This window comes from Erithacus rubecula (assembly GCF_903797595.1).
Source record: "Erithacus rubecula genome assembly, chromosome: 3".
NCBI classification, from domain to species: Eukaryota; Metazoa; Chordata; class Aves; order Passeriformes; family Muscicapidae; genus Erithacus; species Erithacus rubecula.
In genome coordinates, this window is record NC_136689.1 from 23,188,351 (window position 1) to 23,202,640 (window position 14,290).

Sequence of the window (14,290 nt, forward strand, 5' to 3'; positions counted from 1 at the left end):
ACATCAAAACAGGAGACCCAGCAGCAAACCATAAGCTAAATAAGCACCCCTTTGAGAGCTGCTCTTTTGAGAGCCAGCTGAGCTACAAAACTGCTGGGGATGAATAACATCAATGCAATTCATTGGCTTTCTTCAAATAAAGACCTCAGTGTAAGGAAATGATTGAAGAGACAACTAAACCCTGTTAGAGTCATAATTAACAAATTACAGGTTCCAATACACATATTGGTCTACACAACACATTCAGGATAATGACAGAACAAGCTTTTTTTTTTTCACAAAAAACATTTTATTAACACTATTTATGAATTTATACTTAGAAAATATTGCAGATGAAATTAACTGAAATTCAGACATAACTGAAATACAAAATATAAAACAATGTGCAAAAGTATCACCATAGGCATAACATACCATAAGAAATATAAAAGTGCCTCAAAAGAGGGATTACACATTTGTAGATAAAATCTGCAGAAACTTCTGCTGCTCTGCTTCAACAGCTACTGCATTATCACAAATATCAAGATCCTCTGCAGATGTAATCAGCATAGCTCCACTGAAATCAGTAAAACTGCTGATTAATTCCACATGAGGATCTGGAGTAAATTAGCAAAAAATATCAAATACCATGAAAAAGTAATGGTTACATTGTTATTTTAATACTCAACTAGCTTCTTCATTGCCTCTGTCAGGGTGTTTATCAAGGCATCCTTATTCCAAATTCTCTCTTGTGGGATGACTGCATTTAAGTTTACACTTTTTTTACTGTTATGAAGGCTTCTGGAAGCCTTCACTATGAACTTAACTGTAAATGACAATCCATTTAAATTATAGGGCCAAAGTATGTAAATGGCAGAGCAATAAAACACACTTGTGAAAAGTTCCTTTTCTTTAGCAAGCAGAGGATGCAAAAAAAATTTAAAAATCCATGGTAGATTTTCAGTGTTGGACTCTCCCTAGTTATAATAACAGACAATTGATTTTTCAAATTTTAATTGATTTGCAACAGCTGAAATGTTCTCCCAAGCAGTAGCAACATTCCCCCCATAAAAACATGGAAATCTGAACAAGTCTTTCCAAAATATTCTTGTAAAGACAACAGAGCAAAAGAACCAAACTTAGGTTCATTCTTCTATTAAATGCAGTCCATTATCAAAAAGTAAATTGCATAAAAAGCAGCTCTGAAACACAGAACTATGTCAGTATAAAACTTTGTGAAAAATACCTTAAAAAAGAACAAAGTGGAATTGACAAAAAGTGTTTCAAACATCCAAGTGCACATCAGCTTTATGACTTTGGGTTATACAGCTGAGATTTTTTAATCAGTTTTCTCACTAATTTTTTGCGGGATGCATTTGTTGGCTTGTTGGTTCTCAGTTTCTCATTTCCTGCTAACAAAACAAAGGAAGCAGTTAGGGAAACTAAATGACAAAACTGTTACTACTTGTTATTGTTTGGACTTTTTTCATGTTATGCTGTTCAAGCAGTTGTCCAATAATAACAAACATACCAGAAACTGTAACGTGTTCTGCATTCCCTGTTCTCACACTGTAAGGTCTCTAGTGTGCTCACCTTTGGCACTTGAATCCTACTTTGCTGCCCTTTTCCTGAGTAGGTATCAAAGCCTTATCTAGCTGTCCTGCAACAACAGCAGAATGGAACTAAATACACTGCCCCCTATTAAAAAAAACCAAACCAACCAACCCAAAAACAAAAAAAAAAAATAAAACCACACGCACACAAAGAAGAAACCACAACCTATTCTTAAGTGAGGCAAATGTTAAAATATAGTCAGCACTTCTGGGAGACAAAAAGACAAAAGTATTTGAGTTTCTGCACAAAACTCGCAGAAGCTACAGTGTCCTAAGGCAGAGTTAACTCCAGACATGCTTTCAAAGGCTGCATGAATTGTGTGAGAGGAATTCAGAAAACAAGTACTCTGCAATTTTGACTGAAAATCTTTGTCTTTATGCTACCTATTTATCAGCATGTAGAGCCACTGTGGCCAGTTTCCAATTCTTTTGCTGCCACTCCAATGCATTTGCCTTCCTTTCCAATATAAACTTTTTAAAATTAATTTAATCACAAACCTTTTCACTCAAAACACTACAGATCAGTTTAATAAACAGTTGTATATTTACACAGTGAAGGTCAACTGAATCCAACTTGAGACTCCAAGAAGTAAGAAGAAAGATGCTGAGGAGAAAAAAATGGAAGCAGGAGAGGAGGAGTTGCCTGCATTATTTGCCTAATGTTGCTGTGCACTCCCAAGCTATAGAAATGAATATGTATAGCACAACATTAATTAGCACTAATCATACCCTTAACTTTGGTCTTTGGCTGTACCAAGCCTCACTGAATTGCAAAATCCACGAGTTGATGAAAAAGCTTGTAACTGATACTTTACATGTGGCTATCTGGTGCTCTAGTTACAAGACAGACAGCATCTCCTTGGCTCTTTCTTCCACAAGACCAACAACAAAAGGTGAGGAAGAAAGAACCCCCAGGTGAATCTGGGTGTGGGCAGGGGCAGTGTGGAGTCAGACACTGAAGAAGCAGTTTCCTTCCTCCTCTCCCCAACACTCCACACTGGAGCCTGGCCCTACCACTTCACAGGTAGTAATGGATGCAAATTAGATAATCACAAGCATCTCAGATAAACTTAACATACTATTAGAGACTCTCTCATAATACAATGGCAGAGACACACTCAGACTTGCCATCCACAGAAATATTACTGTCATGACTAACTGGCAGGCAATATTTTTATTTCTGAGAACTGTGCCCAGGGTACAATCCTTGCCCCAGCCCAGAATTCCAGCTGGATTTCCAGCTCAGAACTGAAGCATCATCTCCCAACATAAGCCTTCTGACTACACAACTTCAATACTGAAGTACTCAAACCTTGTGCATATGATGTATAAAACAGAGCTACTTTTCCTTTTTCTTTTTCCCAAAGGCAATGTACATGCTTCATACAGCCTTAAATATTTTCCCCATTAGTATAATTTTTTAAAATACTGCACTATGTCTGCTTCCTAAATGTTCTGCGCAACAACATAGAATTATGCTTTTCTCTCTCATTTATTTTCATATCAAACTAGAGAATCAAAACTTGTAATAGCTAGTATGAACATCTGACTGCAAATAAAAGCACAAATATTTTGATTTACAAGCACAGCTTGAAAAAAATCAGTTAGCATTCCAAGCTTTTCCCCCACAGCCAGAGAAACAGCTGACAGAGCAAAAGAAATCTTTAGTAATGGGAATAGGAAATGTGAGTAGGCAACAGGGAATTGAGGTAGAACGGTAACTTCTGAAATGAAAAAAAGTAAATTGATTTCACAACTGACTTTAATCCTATTTAAAACCATCCAGAATAAAAGGATATTTTAACTAGGGGTCATGGAGGTACTGAACAGTTTAAAGACTGATGTGGGCTCTAGAGAGCAAGCTTAGTCTTTTTGTGTGCCCTTCTCTACACTTCATTCAAATATGGTGCAACCACCTCACATCACACTGATCTTTCCAAAAGGATTTAGCAGTGCCTTTCAATTTTCCCTGCCCTTGAGAACATAAGAGTCCAAAATGCAAAATGCATACCCCTGTAGCAAGCTAAGGTCAGTAAAAGAACACTATGAACACTTGTTACTGGCATGTGGATTGCTTTAACTGCTTGTGACTGTAAAAGTAAAACAAAAACAAAAAAAACAAACAAAAAACCCTTACCATTTCTGCAGACATTGTAGCAATCAGTTTCAGTGACAAAGTTGTTGGAATTTCCACCACAGCCAGTATATTTGAACAGTTTACATGATTTAGTCTTGGTGTCATAGTAATAGCGAGGCACAGAAGAGGAGCACAGTCCTTCATCCTTTGGGCTATAGCACAGCGAGGGGCCAGCTTGGGGAGAAAAGGACAAAGGGAAAAAAACAGAGAGCAAGAAAAATTACATAAATGTAATCTCTGTACATGGCTCCTTAAAATTGAACCTGCAATAAATTTTGTGGCTAAACAACTCTTTTCCCCCTTGAATTGACACTATTATTGATGACTTCGGAGACTTTCCACATCTTATTCCTGTGAGCTGTGAATTTGAGAAAGTAACAGATCATCCTGGAAAACAGGATTATATCCCAAAAGTGAAATTCATCAGCTTTCCCCATTTGTAGTGCTATACATATGGCAGCTGAGATTTTTACATAATCTTATTTCATATATATAGGAATATAGCAATAATTTTGGTAGAACAACATCTATAGAGAAATAAAAAAGACACAACTTTGCTATGATTTTGCCAGCAAATTCTGCTTGCAGCAAAAAGTACAAATCCAATAAATTTCCTCAACAGCATGTTTCTTTTTGCCCAAACAATATTTCATATTTCCTGCTGTAGTCCCTTTATCAACTCATTTTACGTGCAACAGAAATAATTCAGCTTTCACCTAAGAAAATGCTGACAATCTGTCATCAGCCACAAATAACTGTCATCAAGCACTAATAAAGCTTAGGGCAGTGACAGCTTTTATACATTCTGGTAGATCTTCAAAGAGCCTGTCTAGAACTGGATATTAACCTGGTGCTCACGTCAAAACTTAGTTACAGTCACCTGCTCATAATTACCACCATTCTTATTTAAAGCTCAGAGGGAGAGACAGTGAAGAATCACATCAGGCAAAACACTTTTGACAGAAGCTGTTGAGTGCTACAAACTCAAGCCACCTACCACCATCTCTCAGGCCTGAATTATAGGAAGGTGCTTCTGCTTTACATTATACCACCACTTCCCTGGATGTAAATGCCACAATCTGACACATCTGCCTTAACACAGATCTTCAATCTTAATATTTGCTTTAAGATACACCTGTACAGCTCTCTAGAAGTCAAGAAATTGGTTGGGTATAGTTGTGGATGTATTTAAGAGCTCAGCATTTTTGTTCTTCCAGTAACAGCTAAGATAGAATATTAAAATTAAAGTGGACAGTAAAAACATCTGCTTTACACAAGTCTTCAAAAATACCACTGTAGGGGTATTCAGAGGAAAATATTAAATGAAGTATCATCTTCATATCACTTTCAAACCATCTATTTTATTAAAAATTTGGAACAACCATTACTTCTTTCTGGCAGACAGTGGTCCACACAAGACTGCAAATCTCTGAAGTTGTTGGCATTTCCATAACAGCCGCCATAGATGAATTCCTCACACCTCATCGAGCTCAAGTTGAAGGCATATCTTCTTAGATAACTCCTGCAAGGTCCTCCATCAGCCTCCATCCGGCACAGTTTGGGCACTTCTGCAGAAAAAACATTTTCATCCTCTGTAAAGCCAACCCTTCATACTGCACATACAGAATAACACGGCAGTGTAGGCAAAATGGTATTACTTCAGCTGCAGGCCAGTTTGTCCCACCTGCTTTTTAATAGAGGAATCCAAGCCATCAATTAGAGAGTAAGTGCAATATTAATTCACATTTAAAATACTAACAGATAAATTCCACACATGATCTCCGGGGCAACTCACTGCATTTTCTGCCTGAAACTGACACCAGCAAGAAGCCGCAGCAAGCAGGAGGGTCATCACTTGGACTCGATCATCTGAAAGGTCTTTACCAAGCTAAACGATTAATTCTATGACTCTACGATGTATCGGGTGGGTGCAAAGCGTCCCGCAAAGCCGAGCGGCCTCCCCGGTGCCCCTCCGGCCCCTGCCTCCCGGGGCTCTGCGGCCCCCGCACTCACTCTTGATGGTCCAGCAGCGCTTCTCGCACTCGTCCAAGGTGAGGAATCTGTTGTTGTTGCCGAAGCAGCCGCCGTAGGTGAACTGCTGGCAGCTCTGCGTGTGCCGGTCGTAGTACCAGCGCGGCAGCAGGGCGCGGCAGGGCCCGTCGTCGGGGGGCAGCAGGCACTCGCGCTGCTTCTCTGCGGAGACAGCGGCAGCGGGGCTCAGGCCGGGGCTCGGGCCGGGCACGGCGGGGCGGCCCCGGCCCCGCTCCTACCTGTGAGGGGGCGCTGGGCCAGCGCGGCGCAGGCCAGCAGCGGCAGCAGCGCGGGCAGCGGCAGGCGGCGGCCGGCGGTCATGGCGAGAGAGCGGCGGCGGCGGGGTCCCGGCGGCGAACGGCGCCTCCCGCTCCGACGGCAGCGCTTTATATGCGCCGAGGCGGCTTCCCCGGGCCGCCTCCTTGCGCAGGTGGTGGGAGGGGAAGATCTGATTCAGAGGGACGGGAGGTCGCCGCTGGCCCGGCCGCAGCGGTGCCGCGGCCCGGGGGCGCGGGCAGCCTCCGCCCCGCCCCGCCGCCATCGGGGAGCAGCTGGCCGGGCCGGGCCGCGGCGCCTCCCCGCAGCGCTGGGTGGATGGGGTCCATCCCCCGCCCCCGCGCCTTACGGGATGATGCTCAGAGAGCGTTTCCTGTAAACCGCGCCGCAGCCCGGGACACTCAGCGAAAGCCCCCTCTCCCTCCCGCCGTCGTCCTCGCCCCCCCGAGGCCGCTCCCTGTTCGGAGGCTCCGGGTAGAGGGCGGTGGGACGCCGAAAATCAAACGCTGATGATGCTGCAGGTCCCGGTCCAGCCGGGCGGAGTACAGGCTGCTTAGCGAGTGCCGCCGCGACAAACGCGCGGCATTAGTTTATCTCTGTAGTGTAAAATGCTGATGAACTTGAGCAAATCAGAGGCATCTTCAGAGGGCTTGGACTCTGGGGAAACCCGAGGGGCTGAATGGATAACATCTCTGGCAGTGCAGAGAGAGATGGTTTTCAGGAAATATCATGACCTGGTTTATTCTGTAGATTTTAACCCCACCAGGCAATGGGGTGTGATCTTGGGGAGGAGGGGGTGAGCAGCAAACAGTACACTTTCCCTCTCTAATCTATTAGACACATTGCATTAATTAGTGTTTACCCCAGACTGAACATAGTAAGAGAGATAAGACTGACTGCAATTAGGCGTGTTCTCCACAGATAACAACAAACTAATCTGATCTCCTATTGTTCTTCTCTGCTCCCTTTACAGTGACAGTGGGCCTGCAGGCAGGCACTGCCCTGGATGGGGTGCAAACAGGGCCCTGGGAATCTGTGGCCTGCAGGAAAGAAGCCACAGACTACACGGGCTGTAAGCAGGAGGAGTTCAAAGCACACTCATTATTTGAACTGACTTTCTCTCCATGGCTTCGTGCTTTATGTCGTGGAGCTTAGTTTCCTGACATAGTTTGATTTTTCATAAAAGCAAGAAAGGAGCAAGTCTAATCCCCACGCCATCTACACGCCATCTGAAAGGGTATGGCACTGAACGGCACCTCTTTCCCTCCTTTTTCAGAACTGTTCCTTTTTTCAGAATCTCCAGTAGCTAAAGAACAAATGGGTACTTTAGTGACAAGAGAATAAACCCTGGTGCAGCTTGAGTCATCATGATGGGACATATCTCCCCTGCTTTAGATTCTTACAGCTACAACTGGTACTAACAGGTGTCCTCATTTTATGAGGATTTTGTTCAGTTTATTAGGCAGAATAGCTGTGTTAAAGTCTATGTCACTCCAGAAGAAAAGAAACAGCAAACAAAAAAAAACCCCACATACTTTTTCTATTTCCAAAGAAAGCAAAACTCATTTTCTAGTATGGTTTTTCTAAAGTGGTTTCAATATGATGTTCTTTAATATGTTGTCCTAGACTGACGTCCTTCAGTTTTCATCACATTCTTTGGAATTGCAAAGAAAGAAATTTAAATAGCACTTTAAACAACAGCAGCAAAGTGAATGCTGTAATGCAAACAGCATTTTCAATATTTTCCATCTCCTCTGTGCACAGAGACATAGAAATCAAAGTCTGAGTTAAAGCCACCTATCCATCAATGCTGCTATTCATCTTGTCCTTTGCTTTAACTTAGATCAGATAAATATTTGTAAAAATATATGAACCACAATAAAAGCTAACACAGTGAGTGGTAGAAAGTCCAATGCTGACTGCCATCTGCAGAGCTGGTCACGTCAGCAGACAGGTCAGTGAAGGCTTTCCATTACAGAGCCAAATGCTTCCCACCCTAACTGTGTCAGTGGTGTGCAGAGCCCACCTTCACCTCACTCCTGCACCCTACACCTGCCTCCACCACATCACATGCTCTCTGCCTCCCACACCACAGTGTTTCTGCTGCCACCAACAGCCTGGCCTCCTCTGGGACACTGGCCAGCCACCTCCTTCCACCTCTTTTGACTGGCCCAGGACCAGCAGCTGGTGGGGTTTGGGAATGCAGCTGTCAGTGTAGGTTATGGGGATGTAGAAAGTACATACCAGGAGCTGGAAATAGTGAGAGGAAGAGAAACTGATTTTTAGTGAACTGGCTAAAGTAAAACGAATACAAACCCCAAGAGCAAGTGCTGAAGAACATGTAAATTTTACATGCTGCTGGCTGCTGCTTACATCTGGTGAGTAGGGAGGGGAGAAAAAATGAGTGTGATTAATGGGAAAAAACAGAGGAGGAAAGAGGGCCTATAAAGATCTTTGAAGTGGCAGGCAACAGAAGGACTGCAAGCCCATTTTGATGGCCTGTAGCTTTGTTCAGTCTCAGGAGTCCTGAATTCTGCTTTCATTGCTATTGATGAGAGATGCCAGGTGCTGTACAAACATGCATGGAAGGACCACTGTGTTCCTAAAAGCACAAAACTCTATTTGGGATCTAGACCTCAAAACTGTATGCAAGCAGGGGAGAAGAATTTCCTAACTCCTTATTGCATCTTCTGAATGCATCACTTCCCTTATGTTGAGTACTCCACCTGTCGTGACTCCTTGTGTCCACAGACCCTCGATGCAAGCCAAGCACAACAACCCTCTAGTGCAGTGTTGCAATTCTGCTTTGCAGACATACCTCCCAAAAAGTTGCAATATCTGGCAATGGTGGGCTGCCTACCTGCTGGGGCACTTTACACAGGAGTAAAGTCCAGTTCACCTGTAGTTGCAATGCACAAGTATTGAGGAATGCACCCATGCACACCAGCTGATTCTGCCTTGGCCGCTGGGCAGAAGAACGCAGAGCCCGAAGATGCTGGTGGCACGGAGCATGAGTCACTTGTGTGGCCGGGAGGTGCATGAGGAGAAGGTGGTAAAGATCTCACTGCTGGGCCCAAAACCCCAGCCGACCTCGCTGCTCTTGCCCCGCACTGGAGCTGCAGAGGGCGAGGCGGGGGGCTCAGCACAGGAAGGTCTTCCAGCTCCCGGCTGCTGCTGGGCCGGCCGGACCTCCCCGTGCAGGCAGGGCCCGTGTCAACGCCCCGGCAGCGGGGCCGGTTGGGCGGAGGGCTCTAATCCGGCGAGAGGGGATTAGCGTGCGGGTTTAAGGGCCGGAGCGGCGCGGGGCAGGGGTGCAGGCGCGCCGGGAGGGAGCGGCCGCCGAGCAGCGGGGCAGCGAGCGAGAGAGCCGGGGGCGGGCCGGGGGCGGCCGTCACACAGCCCCGCCACCGCCCGGGGGCTGCGGCCCCGGCGCCCTCGCTGCCCAGACGTAACCTTCTGTCCTCACTCCCTGCGCGCCTCGGCAGTGCGGACGATGCCAGCCATCAACATCGAGGACCTGAGCGAGAAGGACAAACTGAAAATGGAAGTGGAGCAGCTGCGGAAAGAAGTGAAGCTGGAAAGGCAGCCGGTGAGCGGGCACGGAGAAGGGGCCCGAAGCTGCCCGGAGGGCGGCGGGGCCGGCTCGGAGCGGGGAGCAGCCCGTTCCTGCCCGGGCGGAGCGGGGCTCGGGCGGCGGGGCCGGGGCACGGCGGGGCTGCGGGAGCCGCTCGTCCGTACAGCCCCGGCTGCTTGGGACGGCCGCGGTTTGCACCGACGGGTGCTGCCGCCGCTTTGGGTCAGGGGCCGGGGACGGCGCTGGCGGCACAGCACCGCTAGCACCGTGTAGGAGCGCCGCTCCCTCCCGGGGCTCACCGTGGAGCCGGGGGAAGGAGCGCACCACCCCGGGATAGAGCGCCCCGAGGGGCTGGCACGGGCCTGCCCGTCGCGGCTGTTCCCGGTGGCTTTGGCAGCCCTTAACTTCCCCTGCCCGTGAGTCCCTGGCGCCCCAGGCCGGCACAAGGCAGCCTTGCCAGGCGAGGGAGGAGCACGTCGCGCTCCGTTCCCCTGTGCTGTGCTGGTGCCAGGGCAGGGGTGTCCCTCCCCTGGGAGCCCTGTCGCGGCACTGCACCCTGCCCTGGCCCGCAGCTGGGTCCCGCCGCCCCCGCCCGCTTCCCGTGCGGTGCAGTGCCCGGGCGGGGGCAGGAGCCGGAGCATCGCCCGTGCCGAGCCGACACCCAGCCTTGTTCCATGAAATATTTAGGCATTTACACTGATTGTTCCTTCCCACACGTACTTTCCCCTCAAAGGTTTTGTACATTTTCTGGAGACGAAAGATGTGCAGAACTGATCCTGCTCCATGATGAAACTAACAATTTTTTTCCTTTTGTCCTTTTTTAATTTTTTTTTTTTTCATTCTGCATGTCAGTGGAAGCAAATTACACCTAAAAACTCGCTTTTGGTCCTAGTTAGGACCAAGAATACATTTATATGTGGGAATCAGTAGCATCAGTTATGTTCATTGCATTGAAGGTCTAGGTTTTAGTCGAGAAAATACAAATGCCAAAATAATGTTTTAGCTGTGAGTTAGGTATTAGTGATTGTGGATGTTACGTTATAGACTAAAGTTCCAGCAGTATTGAGGGCTCAATATCCAACTAGTGTAGATACCTATATCCTCTCTCACAGGGTTCTTAGGCAACTGAAATACACTGCAGGGTGTAAAGTTTTTGAAATAATAATATTAATTTTAAATACTTATCAACATTTTTGTAATAAACCAAAACACTGATTACTTTAGGAAAATGAGTATTTTTCAATTTTCAGTTTACCAGTGCATAGTAACAGAAGTTTTACTGTGAGAATGAAATCTGTGTTGCAGTTGCCACAGTCCCCTGGTACCTGTATGGATGTTACACAGACAGGGAAATGCACAAATACCACATTACTGTTGGTACCAAAATCAAACATCAGCCAAAAGTTTCTTGACCCCCACTAACAATTTTACCGAATGAAAAGGAAGTGTCGTTTGGAATGAATAAAAATTTCTGAATGGGTATTTAAGCAGGCTTTTTCTCTTGTAAGTGAAAGTAATCCTGGCAGTGCTGACTGAAGTAAAACAAACTCTGGTCCTTCATGTACTTTGGTGTGCAGCTTCACTGTGGTGTTAGGTGCTCCAGTTTGAGGGAACAAAGTTTGCAAGGCACAGAAGAACAAGATACACGTAATGGGATTTGTAGGTCCAGCTTCTTTGCTCTAAGGCATCTAGATCTTATTTTGTGCATTGTTTAATTGGGAATTAACTCTTCTTTCTGATGGCTTAAAGCTTAATTTTGCACAGGCCATGCTCTGTTGTCTGTGATACAGTGGGTTAATTCACTGGTTCTCTTTTGTAGCTTTACCTTTAAAATGAAATATAATTAACAGAGGAAGCAAGGGGCCTTAAAATAGAAATACTAATTGTCTAGTGGCCTGGCCAATAGCTGCTTCCTGCTCCTGTCTCTGCACAGTTTTACCACTGCAGGGCCTGCAGGTAGGAGTGTGGCTCAGAGCAGGAGTGTGTTCTCAGGCATGTCAGGTATTCAAGCATCTAAGGACAGTTTATGCTGGCACAGGAATCAAGAGATATGTGTGCACAAGGAACCTCAGGAGCCCCAGATGTTCACTTATGCACTCTCAGGCTCCACAGACACCATTACCACATGTGCTGCATGTGCTCCTGTATCAGTGAACAGCAACTAAACACACTTCTACATAGGTGGGTTATGTGCAGTCTTACCTACATCAGTGCTAGTTTGGTATTAATGCCATGGGAAGTGTTATGGTCTCATAACACAATAGGCTCTTTTAATAGCCATTGTCTGAAAAAAACCCGGTAAATAAATTGTCTTTCCTAGTTAGACTCTCATTCAAAGTCCATTGCAGAACTGCAAAGTAAGAATTTGTATTACCACTGACTGTTTCGTTTGTGAAAAACACATAAAGCCATAAATACTTTGAAACTGAATTGAAAGTGACTGACCCTGAAAGTACCGACTGTAAGTCATGCTGGTGCTGAGGGAGAGTGTGATCTGCAGCTCAATAAAACTAGACTGGCGAATTATGAGCACAAGTTTAACTGTGAAGCAACTGGTGTTCCGGGTGGCGTTTACATTCTCAGAGATACTCACATGTTCTGTCAATATCGGGCAGTGAAAAGAGAGGAAGGAAGCTGAGTCTGCACGTGCTTAGTGCTCTGTGGCCAGATATTCTATGCTTGGTGGGAAGGTGAAAAAGAGAGAATGTAAATTCACGGGTTTCCTCCTCTGATGAGCATTTCCCACGGCCGTAACGCAGCCACTTTTCTGTCCTTTCCCTCGAGGTGTCCAAGTGCTCCGAAGAGATCAAGAACTACATCGAGGAGCGGTCGGGAGAGGACCCGCTGGTGAAGGGGGTTCCCGAGGACAAGAACCCGTTCAAGGAGAAGGGAGGCTGTGTCATCGCTTAGGAAAAGCGATGTCTGCCCCGGAGCAGACATTCCCCCGTTCCCCTAGGGAGTCACTAGCGTGTCCCCACCGCCGCCGGTGCGTGTGGAACAAGCACAGGAGCGGATTCCTTTTGATGTTCCATTTCTCCTTACAGAAACACAGAAACCCGCGCGAAAGCCGCCGGGCAGGGCCGGCTGTGCCCCTGGCGCTGCGCGGGGCCCGCTCGCCTCCCGCTTGTCGGTCGCTTCATGGCTGTTCGCTGGCATTAAAGAGAACCTGCCCGTAACCCGAGAGCTGCCGTGCCTTGCTGCGGGCCGAGAGGAGCGGGAGGAGGGACGGGACGGGGCGGGGCGGGGGCTGCCCCGGGCTGGAGGTGGGGGCACGGCGCTGACCGGACTTTGCCCGGTGCCCTGGCCATGGCGCTGTCCCGGACTTTGCCCGGTGCCCTGGCCATGGCGCTGTCCCGGCCTTTTCCCGGAGCCCTGGCCATGGCGCTGTCCCGGCCTTTTCCCGGAGCCCTGGCCATGGCGCTGCGGGCCGGCGGGCGCTGGGCGCACCCGGGCTCGGCGCTGCGGGACGCCGGGGACAGCCCGCGGCACCGCGACCTGCGGGAGGCGCTCCGGAAGGTACCGAGGGGGGACGGGGAGCGGCGGGCAAGGGCACAGCCGACAGAACGGCTTCAACGAGTAAACTTCCCTCCGCCAAGGGCAGAAACGGAGCCGTGTGTGTGCCCCCTGCCTGGCGAGCTCTGTGTATTCCCGACAGCGAGGTCGGTGTCGCCTGTAGGTCTCGTGGTGCTGTTAAGGGCGCCTGGCGAAGCCGGGAGTCGGCCGGTCCGGCTGCAGGGAGCCCTGGTGCGGTGCCCTGCGGGGCCGAGCAGCGCTGGGAAACAGACTGAAAAAATTCCCCTTTAACCTATGAACCGCTGAGAGCCGTGCTGGAGTTCGGTACCTGCTGCAAGCAGCATTCAAACACATAAGAACAAACATGCAATGGGCTCAAAAGAAGGGAATGTGAGGACTTATCTCAGGTTGACCTGTAGGCAAGTTTCCAAATTCTGGCTGGTCATACAGTGCTCTGCTGTAGTTTTTTTTTTTAAACGGTATGCTCTGTATTGCCAGATACTGATTTTTAAGTGAGTTTGGAGCTATATTGTCATATCTTTCATGGATGCTTTAAAAAATTACTTGCAGAATCCTATATTTCCCTGGATAAATGTAATAATTTCCAAATTTCACCTCTCCTCCAGTTCACTGTGGACAAAAGATAGTGCAGTTACTTCTGAGTGAAGTGATACCTACCTCAGGTTTTACTGCGCATTAACTTTCACACTTCCAGTGTTAAAATATCCCAAACCCAATGTAATTAATCAGGTTTTCTATCACTGAGATCTGTAATCATTGAGCTTTGGGAGGAGGGGGTTCATCTTCTGTGTTATAAAAAAGAAACCCAAGCAAGAAGGGAAAGAGATACATGACCTGCCACTTTCTTAGTAAATTAGTTTCATTACTCTACATTCCTGGACTCTGCAAAGAAGAAATAAGGTGATACAGAAAGAACTGGTAGAAGAAGCTGGAAATGAATCCTCCTCTCTCACCTGGGTTAATAGTGTAGAATTCTGTAGCTACTACCATTGTGTCAAATTTGTGCTGGAGAGAGCCTTCATATATCTGTGTATCTGCAGAACTATCTGCCCAACAAACTTGTTCCGTGGCACGCTGCTCTTCATTAGCTGCCCAGGGACAACAACTGCCTTAATAAAAAACTACTGTCCTGAAACACAGAGGGCA

At 47.1% G+C, this 14,290-nt stretch overlaps 3 protein-coding genes across 4 annotated transcripts in view; 2 read left to right on the forward strand and 1 right to left on the reverse strand.

The window, feature by feature from the left end:
- Positions 1-265: 265 nt before the first annotated feature.
- TFPI2 (tissue factor pathway inhibitor 2) lies at positions 266-6,218 on the reverse strand. 2 transcript variants are annotated; one of them, XM_079301027.1, is made up of 5 exons: positions 6,000-6,218; positions 5,743-5,922; positions 5,118-5,297; positions 3,730-3,903; positions 266-1,388 (listed from the first exon to the last, which is right to left on the reverse strand). In XM_079301027.1, exons 1-5 carry the CDS (start codon positions 6,079-6,081, stop codon positions 1,288-1,290), a joined length of 717 nt encoding a protein of 238 aa, XP_079157153.1. In that variant the 5' UTR covers positions 6,082-6,218; the 3' UTR covers positions 266-1,287. The 2 variants fall into 2 exon arrangements, with proteins under 2 accessions (XP_079157153.1, XP_079157152.1); XM_079301026.1 differs by having other exon boundaries at positions 266-1,391.
- Positions 6,219-9,264: 3,046 nt separating this feature from the next.
- LOC306799673 (guanine nucleotide-binding protein G(I)/G(S)/G(O) subunit gamma-11) lies at positions 9,265-12,786 on the forward strand. Its single transcript, XM_079301029.1, has 2 exons — positions 9,265-9,625; positions 12,395-12,786. The coding sequence occupies exons 1-2, from the start codon at positions 9,530-9,532 to the stop codon at positions 12,518-12,520; spliced, it is 222 nt and encodes a 73-aa protein (XP_079157155.1). The 5' UTR covers positions 9,265-9,529; the 3' UTR covers positions 12,521-12,786.
- Positions 12,787-12,897: 111 nt separating this feature from the next.
- LOC306799670 (putative acyl-CoA dehydrogenase 6) overlaps positions 12,898-14,290 on the forward strand; it is a 74,473-nt gene continuing 73,080 nt past the window's right edge. The window contains exon 1 of the mRNA XM_079301025.1: positions 12,898-13,126. Within this exon, the coding sequence (XP_079157151.1) occupies positions 12,917-13,126 (210 nt within the window). The 5' untranslated portion in view covers positions 12,898-12,916. The remainder of the gene's footprint in view (positions 13,127-14,290) is intronic.

Excerpts from the sequence above, each read along its gene's own strand:
- TFPI2 (XM_079301026.1), bottom strand. The coding sequence starts at position 6,081 with ATGACCGCCGGCCGCCGCCTGCCGCTGCCCGCGCTGCTGCCGCTGCTG. Across the intron at positions 5,923-5,999 it reads GGCCCAGCGCCCCCTCACAG|AGAAGCAGCGCGAGTGCCTG; the intron begins GTAGGAGCGGGG and ends CTGTCTCCGCAG. Across the intron at positions 5,298-5,742 it reads GCGCTGCTGGACCATCAAGA|AAGTGCCCAAACTGTGCCGG; the intron begins GTGAGTGCGGGG and ends TTTTTTCTGCAG.
- LOC306799673 (XM_079301029.1), top strand. The coding sequence starts at position 9,530 with ATGCCAGCCATCAACATCGAGGACCTGAGCGAGAAGGACAAACTGAAA. Across the intron at positions 9,626-12,394 it reads TGAAGCTGGAAAGGCAGCCG|GTGTCCAAGTGCTCCGAAGA; the intron begins GTGAGCGGGCAC and ends CTTTCCCTCGAG.